Here is a 10029-nt window from a genome sequence, read left to right as displayed (position 1 = left end):
GGACAAAGCGTTTGCAATAATATTGTAATATTTGCTAAACATACACGACGTTCCTTGGATCAAGTGAACACCGTCCAAGTGTTTGGACTTATCATCTTAACGGCAGCCCAGTGGATTTCAGTCCAGATGTTTATCATAATCTGGTAAATCAACTCAAGAGAGTTTTAGAACACATCATGCAAAACACATTGAATGAGTAGAGCTCCAAAGTTCTCAAACTAAATTGACCACGTAACGTAGCCCTCCGAAAAAATAATGTTTCTTTATCAAAGTATGTAAATACGAATAGTTTTCAGGAAGAAAATACTTTACCTTGCCAAAAACTTCCTTCGAAGGAATATCCTGACACTGGCTTTAAGTTCGTGTTTTGGGTATGTGGTTGGGCACAAGAGAACAGGTGGGAACTGACATGCCTATTATTGCATGCTGGGGATTTGGAGAATTAAACACCCTGCGAGGAGAAAGTAGTTGGAATCTTCCTGTGACTTTCACCACGGTACGGTCAATAGCTCTTAGATCCCATGTTGGGGTGCTGAACGTCCAGAAAAGAGGTTCACAAAGATCTGTACAGGACCTTGCAACTGGAAGGGATTGCCTATATCCACTTTATAGTTCAATCTAGCTTGAATGATGAGAAGTGCTCCATCTTTATATGTGATCGCCTTGAACAATCTTTCTCACAATGTACGTTGTCAAGAAACCATACCCATGGAAGTAAAGTGCTTCAATTTCTGCTCTGAGACCACATTCAACCATGAACCTCAACTCTTCTGCATAACTTTCCTGCATATTTAACTCCAAGACATTACTCACTATATGAAGACCAAGGTATTTCGTGAATTGAATTTTTTCCAGTTGATTGATGTATTTTACGGGCAATGTGTTGGATAACATGAGGCTCTTAGCAATTTGAAGATCACGTGGCTTCATCATGATCATCGAATCCGGAGGCAAAAGCTGAAGATCCTTGCATCTTAACCCCAACCACTTGACATTACAGGCTGACATGGTTAATCAGCTAAAGCTTTTAGGTTCATAGAGCAGAAAAGCATGTTTTATCATTACTACTGTAAGTAAGATCACCAACCGTATCTGTATGCCTCCAATCCCATGCTTATGCTTCCAAACTTATAGGTGTATAAGATGGCAAGTCCTGCCGGATTCCTTCAGAAGAGTGGAAAAAGAGAAGATGGAACTGTTAGAGAGGCTAGATGGAACAGAAGCATGACATGAGCACGTAAGAAGAGGCTTTTAGCTTCCACCAGTCAACGAGTGCCAAGATTGGGAGATCCGGAAATATCTTGCTAAGACGATGAAGAAGAAACCTGCCTCCAGTGGAAGAAACTAAATTATTTCAACATCTACACGAAAAACAAAGATGACAGATGAAAATAGTAAGGGACACGCTTGAACTAGTTTAAGCCTTCTATGCCTTTTTTTTTAATTTGTTTTTACATTGAAAATTCCTAAAAATCAGTAGTGATTAGGAAAAAACGAGCTGCCAATGGGGATCTCAGCAGTATCTTTTGCAGTATGGCCTTTGTTTGAAAATTAATTTTAGTATCCAACCAAAACACTTGTTTACAAAGCAGAGTATAATTTAGGAACATAAAATTTAAAAAAAAGAAAGGAAAAAAAGGAAAGCCAGAAGCATGCTTGCTTGTCGCACAGCCCAATCTAACTACGAAAGGAGAACCTCTGCTCATGGGGAAAAAAGTACTAGCTCCTTTTTCTGAAAACTTGATCTGACGGATGGGAACCGGACCAATCAGTAATTATTGTTTCGCAGCAGGGGCTGACTAGGATCCTTTTGCATTCTAATCACAACGTGGAGACCCGATAAGCCAAAACAAGTAAATCATTCTACTTGATGAAGACATTTCTCCATCGAAATCAGTTTTACCTTGTTGCAACATCAGGGTATCCTTTAGCAGTAATCATAATGCAAGGGATCTGATCAAATATGCGATCTTCAGCTAGTCTCTGAAAAATTGCGTCCTACCAAAGCCAAAAGCGATGGAGAAGAAAACAGCAAAATGCAAACTTCATAGGCCATGTGAACAAAATGCAGATCTTGCAATTCAACAATAAACCTGTCAGAGAATGCACCTTTTCAACTATAATAATATACCGAGCATCAGATTGGAACATCAAATTTTCCAGCAAATGCAGATCTCCTGTAATGGGATGGCCAGTAGGACCTAGTTGACTGCAGTCCACATCATCATGATTTTGTCCCTTAAATTTTGAGAAAACAACCACCAAAAATATACAGACACCATTATGCCAATGGAGATTAGGTATGATCCTATCAACTAATGAATTCACAACAATCTTCAAGCAAATCAATTGGATTATTTGAGGAACTACAGTCGAGCATGATCCATGTAATTTCCATATGTCCCATTTTTCTAAATACAGAAAGAACCATTGTGCTGGTCCGTTCTTCTAATTTTTCACTTTTCCCTTTGTTCTGATTGTTGCGAATCAATTCTTTCCCTCTCCTTAGTCTACCTCAGAACAACAGAACATGATAATTTCAGATTTTGAACTTTACAGCAACACTCGAGAGGGAAAAAATAGCAGCAAAACCTCTGTACCTTTATAAGCAGACGACCTACAACAGTTCCCCTGCTTGATGCTATTATCCCAAGGCTTTGGCGAGTACATCGAAGCAACGCGACAACATCTACATAGAATGAAAACATTGATGCCGAGTATATAAATTTAAATCTCCTCTAGCTCATCCGATGTAACTTGAAATATAAATTCAAAAACCACCTTGGATGGACCGATTAACTTGTGACTGCGAAGAGAAATAGTCAGGTGAATCACATAGCAGCTTATAGAAAAGTTCCCTTTGAGTTACCCGTTTGTCTTTGCTAATAATTTGGTAACATAGCTCAATGACTTTCCAAACTGCATTAAAATCATCAAACAGCTTAAGAGCATCCATTGCCAATCTATTGTTCATCAAGTCCTCTCAACAAATAGGTCAGAGGCTACGAAGCTATGCAATTTATCCAAATGCAAAAGGTGAGTGGGATGGCCATCTTTCACGAGAAACATAAAGTTCTGAATTGGAGAATTCACAGGCTATTATAAGTCATAAGTGGTTTTAGAGGGCAACAAGTCACAGAAATCATAGCCGTGTTACCAGTCCAAGTCTATGAAACACATAAAAAGGGCCAAAACTGCCTATATGTGACTTTCCTGAGTAAGCACTATAGAGAATTAGTTCAAAAGAAAAAATAAGAAAAACAGGCATGACAAAGTAAAGTTGTCTCTGGGGAGGATGATACCCGTTGGATCAAACAAGCACCCCTAGACATATAAATCTTGCTCGAAGATGGATTCAAGCACTTATTAACTCTTGTTCCATGTTTTACCCCATGAAGACACATGACAGGGATTTGGTGTCAAATTTATTTTGGGAAGCACCTGCAGCCCAAGACACATAAGTTGGAAGTATCAAGGTGTTCGCCAACAAGCAGAAGTGTGGAGACTCCACGTTGAGTTTAACAGAAGGTAATCTATTTATGAGAAAAACCCGCACAAAGAAAATGTCAACCCACGAGCAATGAGGAATATTAGCATGATTAACATAGTTAAGGCCAATTTAATGATGTTATACGTTTACATTCATTAACTCCAATCTATTTATGACAAGAAATTTGTTTTTTTATGCCATGTTCAACAATATATTGCATAAAAATGGTTCCGGAGTATTCTCCACCCCCATCGCATTAAAAAGTTTTGACTTTGGCCTCAAAATAGCAAGCAGTAGGGTTGTGAAAGTGTCTGAAAGCTTCAACAAAATCTGAGTTAGCCTTGAGAGGATAAAACCAAGAGAATCGACTATTATAATCACGAATGTAGCACAAATTAGTACCCTCATTTAGTCATAAGTCATAACAGGAGCCGGCCCCAATCAATCAGAGTGCACTTTCATGAATGGATTTCACATAGGTCTTTGTTCGAAAAGAAAAAGCTAGTATACATATCTTCCCCAGTTGGGAACTAGCACAGAAACTCAGAATTCCTTCAACCAAAAAAAAAAGAAAAATCTGTCATCTTTTACTGTGAAGAAAAAAATAGTACTCATCTGGCAAGCACGCAAGCAGTTGGAAAAACTTCATCGGAAGCATAAAGATTTCCATCGTACTTCTTGTTGCTACAATCTTTCCTGTTCTTTTGTCCTTAACAAAGCAACTGGATGAATCAAACGTATATGGGAATGAGTTGTTTGGCTGACTGCAAGCAAGTTCTTCGTTCATTTTTGGAAACATATAAAACATTATTTAAATGAACAATGACATTTTTTAAGTGCAACTGAGCTTGTCCTAATCGTGAAACATTTCTGACCATTTCCAACCATAATAGGATAATTGCCTTTTTATGTTTGAAAGTCACATAATTTACCTGAATCCTGATTACATGAGAGGATGCTCTAGTGCCAGTGGACCACTCAGATTCTCGACAATGGAGAGGGTAACAAGGGCATGGGGTGCATTCTCAGCCTAACATGAGTGATTATCGCAAAGATAACAATTGAGAGATGAGTGGTTCTTTTTGCTACAAATTTGATAAGTCATCCCATAAAAACAGTTTTTTCTTGTTTTCGAGTTTGAGCTCTTTCATGCTGTGATTTTGAGTCAGAAAGAACTTTGTATGAGTTTTCTCTTTTCTGAAATCTGCAACCTTTGTCATTAAATTTGAAATTGCCCTTTCTTTTGCTGAAGTTCCCACAATCATTACAATAAGTAACCTTGGTTTCCAGTTGCAACACAATAAAGCTTAAAGAGTTCCTTCTCTCATGAAAGGAAGGGTGACATTGTATCTCCATAGGAAGGAATTGGGCCCTTAATTATGCTAGTTACCAGGTTGTCATAGCTGAGCTGCCAAAAAACCTTCATCATTCTTCTACCGACCTTCTAATAGGGATGAGGTCATCATAAAGGCTCTTGAAGTGCCTGATAAGAGCTTAGAGGGCATGCTCCATTTTATGGTGGAAATCCATTGCATCAAACAGAACTGTCACTCTTAAGAGTCTTAGGTGAAAGAATCTATGAGCATATACCACATTATATCCTGACCCTTAACCAATGCAAGGAATTGTATCTTTCGTAGAAGAAAGTTAGAATGACTAACTTTCAGGGAGAGAAGATTGGTATGTTCAAGTTCGCAGGGCAAGAATAGCTTATTATTGAGAACGTGACTGAGACATAATGAGCACAGGGAAGTAAAACGACCAAGAAGTGAACAAAATAAAACTATAAAAGAAACACAATAGATTCAAGGCAAAACTATAGCCTATCACTGCTCAAAGGAACATGGTTCATAAAAACTTACTGCATGGTGATAAAAAGCATACACTCTCTCTTCCTTCTTTACCTCTCTCAGTAATTTTCATATAAAAGTTGAGGATCATAATATAGTAGTCAACCCCATGAATATAGCAACAGCTATCAAATCATGGGATGCAAGTGAAAAATCAGAGAGAATAAGCAAACAAGAGGCACATAAATACATGGTTCGGTATATGTCAACACCTAGGTCCATGGAAGGTACAGCTATTGAACTTAAGATCAATAGATGGCAGAATCTAATACATATGTGTCTTTAGGTACAACAATCAACAGATAATTCTCCAAACATGTAAGGGCTGTTACAAAAGGAGTTATTATCTGCATTTAATTATGATCTGATATTCAAGAATTGCGCGCCTTTCCTTTTTCCCTTGCTGATTATGTTGTCCTATTTGACTTCCTAATTGTCAACATGATTATCAATATCAGAATTCGTAACAGCAGTTGCAATCTCCTTCCTGATTTTAGCATGAACCTATTTATAAACATTATCCTTATTTCTGTAAATGCTACATATCTTAATCTCATCATGATCACTACTATCCATGTAATTTTCATAATCTCTATCGTCATTTGTTATCTTATCAATAATATTTGTTACTTTAGCAGTAGGAACACAAATATTATATGTTATCGCCGTTATTCACCCTCAAACTAAAAGAGAAATTGTTAAGCCCCAGTTTGCTGCAGATATTTTAAAAAATAGATCAAGTAAATGCTTTGTGAAAATGTCAGCAACCTCCTTAGACATCTAGAGTCCATCATCGAGGCTTGAAACTTCTTCAGTGAGTGTCCCCGTTATCTATTTTCATATAAACCAACTTGGCCTGTGACATGCTATAAAATTAGGATTAAACCTTTTTATACTGCCTTCACAAATGCTACTATTTGACTCTGAATATATTGGTCAGGCACTAGAAGCTCCCCACTAGTGAAGCCCACCATAGCTTGGCTTTCATTAAAAAAGAGCTGAAACTTATGATGTGAAGATCATTCTACTCTAATGCCATATTAAAGGTCAAAAAGAAGAAGAAAAAAAAAAAAGAGGCACAAAATTATGTGGTTTTGTTTGTGTAAACACCTGCATCCACGAAAGGCATATGTATCGACCTTAAATCAATATATGGACAAAATTCAATATATATATGTCATCAGATACAGCAATCAGAAAATAATTTTCCTAACATATTCGAGTAGTTGTAAAAAGAGTTTTATTTAAGTTTTGACCTATTCTTAGTAACTGCACTCCTTTCTTCTTAACCTTACGGACTATAGTGTCCTCTTTGATTTCATGATTTTCTTAAATTAAACTTTTTGAAATTGATTAGTAATTTTGTTATCCACTAAATTTAAGCATTTTTTATTGAACTATTTACTATCATTCATATCTTTATACTATCTCATACTTTTCTTCCATTTGTGACCGGGGAAAGTGGAAACCACACTTCGAGGCTACTTCCCCTACCTCTGAGGTTTATGTCTGCTTCAGCTTTTATAGAAGATAGATGCCTATAACAATCAAACAAACGACTGGCCTCATACAAGTCAATGGCCCAACCAACTATGCTCAACCCCTTGGGGCAACTTTATACAATTTTTTTGGTTTCATGATTGTTAGTTGTTTTAACTTTTAATCAAACTTGGACTACAAAAATTTGTTTTTGATGATTTGATTGTTGTCAATAAGGGAGTTGGTTAAGTGATTAATTATTTTGGTTCCTAGTCTTTTTGGGGTTAAAACCAAAGCTGCTTGGGGGCAGGTAAATCGGAATAATACTTAAGTCTTCTTGTAATAGCTCAATATATATATATATACACACACACACACACACACATATATATATATATATATATGAGCTATTACAAAAAGACTTAGTATTATTCCTATTTACTGAATTCTGCTTACAGAGGTACTGTCATACACCAAACCACATAATTCTATGACTCTTATTTTCGCCTTGTCCCTGATTTTTTTTTAGGTGTTTAGGCCGTAGGGACAGGTAGTTCATTTGATTTATCTGCTCTAAGTATCATATCACTTTCCTTTATTTATATCACCAGATAATTTATTTACAGTCCCATTCTGTTTTAAAATTATCTCTTGTTATTTTGATTATAGGAGCTGCAATAGCTGGCTTGTCCTTAATAAAATTATCATTTTCGATCTTTCAAACATGTTCCGCAATCATATTAAACAATTTAAGTTCAAATCCTTGAACGATTAGTACAACCATGGGCCAATGGCTCTAGCACGTTATATAACAATACCCAAAAGGGAACATAAATGGATCAGCTGTCGATGACATGAGTCGAACACAACTGGTCATACAACTAGAGGAGCTGATTCGGACAACAAAATTTCTTCTTAAAAAATTCAGATTATATATTTTGGCATCCAATCACCAGCAACAAGTAAACTGATCACCTCTAACAAATGATTGGGCATCTCGGACTCGAGAGAGAGACTTGGTGCAGAAAGAATGCGAAAGAAATATTGATGAAACCTCACTAAGAAAGCCATTCCTGAACCTTGTGTTCTTCGATGTTCTTGAGATCTGTAAACCATTTCATCCAAGAAACATACAATTTGGATCAATTGCAGCGCCAAACAATTTGGATCAAAATAAAAAGCAGGAAAATATAACTAGATCACAGAACCCTAGTTTTTTACGCAATAAAATAGATCTCCCTGCATCCGTACGACTTTGATAAACCTTTTTGGATTGGAATACTATCCCACACATACGACTTTGAGAAACTTATTGAAATTGGAAACAGTCCAGGACACCTCTGCTTGTTGCTAGAAAACCAGAAGAGGATTTAATGGCCCACCAATTACATTGAATCCAGACACACGATAGCGTTTATTAAATCTTCAAAACTGCTTCAATGAGAAAGACATTAAGAAGAGAACATTAATGAGGAAAAGAAAAAAGGAGTCCCAGCTCACCACAGCGAGATCGCTGACGGCAGGAGTTGGGGCAGTCAACATCTTGAGGAAATTCAGTATCGCTACCTCCATCCTCGCTAGGACCTGATTTTTTTCCATTAATAGCAGGCACAGATGTGTGTGTGTGTGAGAGAGAGAGAGAGGGAGAGAGAGAGAGAACCTCTTGGGATGGAAGGATTTGAGCATACGACATTTGCTGATCAGAGTCGAAGAGGAGGGTTTTGGTGGGTGGAGCCATTGATCTCGCCCTCTCCCTCTCTCGCTGCCTATTTACGCTTTTAAAAAATGGCGGGAAGGTCGGTACTAACGAAGTCTTATCGGGTTGGATCAAGCAATATTTTTTGGACGGAACCAATTCTTGTCCCTAGGTTTGTTTGGTGACATGCCATAACTGGGTGCAATCAAATCAAGTGTCTAGCTGATCCAAATTTTGCATACTTTAAGATCTGTCTCTATTTGGATCGTACCATGGAGCACAAAATTAACACGGACTTGGGTTCAATCTACGCAATTCCCTCCTTGGATCAAATCTCATATAGAAGTTTGGAGTCATTCGCACCTGACCCAAGTTTGAATTTATTAAATTTAAAACCATAAATCAAGCAATCCGATCCAACAGTTGAAATAGAGGCTCGAAAGTTCGGAGCACTTTTTGTTTTGTGAGACAAAAAATTTATTTGGGTATCGAAATTCTTTATTTTGTTTGGTGGGGAAAATTTTTTCCTCGGCTATTGAATTGAAATCTGATATTTGTTTCACGTGAATACATGATGGAACTTAAATCAGATGCATCTTTGTATCCATCAAATTGAACTCTTTATATCATATTTGTTTTAACGAAAAGCGTACGGCCGGGTTTTGAAGTCTCACCTTCATACTTTATTTGTATGGAGAGAAAGGGAATAAAAAAAAACAATCAATCATTTTTTTTGTTGATTAATTAAGCAGAAGAAAAAAAAAGTCAAGCAAAAGTAAAAAAAAGAAAAAGAAAATGAGGGAATGAAAATGATATTCTAATATCAATCAAATCCCTTTAAAGGATTTACAAGGAAATGAAAAGTTTATTGTTTTATACCATATATGCCAATTCTTTTTTTTATGTGCATGTATAAACAGGATTTTACCTGATAGCTACATTTATTTTGATTCAGAGTTCCTTTTTACCACCGTTCAAGTAAACCATCACAACAAAGAAGCTTCTTTATTATCTATTCTCTTCTCTGTTTATCATTTGTTCACAACGCCCTCTTCCCTCTTTTCATTAGGGATGTCAATATATCCGATTTGAATCAGATATCCGATCGATCCGATCCGAAAAATTGGATATGGATAAAAATTTAATATCCGATTAAGAAATTGCCGAAGTTCGCCGGAAAATGCCCAAATGTTAGCCGGAATTGTAGCAGCGGTGGCCGGACGCCCAAATGGATCGGATTCGGATTTAATAAATGACATCCGATCGGATTCGGATTCGGATATACATGAATATCAGATCGGATACGGATACGGGTTCGGATTGGATTCATTTTTAGACAAATATTCTCTATCTAATACTTGAAAAATGGTAAAATATGGTTCAAAATTCGGATTCGGATTCAGATATAAATATAAAAATCGGATTCGGATTGGATTCGGATTGTAAAATCAGATTTCGAATTCAGATATGACTTTGCTTTATTCGAATTCGAATTCGAATCCGAATCCAAATAT

The 10029-nt window shown here is 36.8% G+C and overlaps 1 protein-coding gene across 1 annotated transcript; it reads right to left on the bottom strand.

Annotated features, from left to right (window-relative positions):
* Window positions 1–218: 218 nt before the first annotated feature.
* Window positions 219–8557, bottom strand: LOC116261187 (meiotic recombination protein SPO11-2). The gene is made up of 11 exons (XM_031639823.2): window positions 8480–8557; window positions 8320–8403; window positions 7795–7924; window positions 2782–2919; window positions 2601–2689; window positions 2110–2238; window positions 1904–1998; window positions 1263–1325; window positions 1088–1164; window positions 874–1001; window positions 219–783 (listed from the first exon to the last, which is right to left on the bottom strand). The coding sequence occupies exons 1-11, from the start codon at window positions 8555–8557 to the stop codon at window positions 649–651; spliced, it is 1146 nt and encodes a 381-aa protein (XP_031495683.1). The 3' UTR covers window positions 219–648.
* Window positions 8558–10029: the final 1472 nt, after the last annotated feature.

Source organism: Nymphaea colorata, chromosome 9 (assembly GCF_008831285.2).
Source record: "Nymphaea colorata isolate Beijing-Zhang1983 chromosome 9, ASM883128v2, whole genome shotgun sequence".
NCBI classification, from domain to species: Eukaryota; Viridiplantae; Streptophyta; class Magnoliopsida; order Nymphaeales; family Nymphaeaceae; genus Nymphaea; species Nymphaea colorata.
The sequence above is the reverse complement of the archived record's forward strand: the minus strand, read 5'-3'. Positions and strand labels throughout refer to the sequence as shown.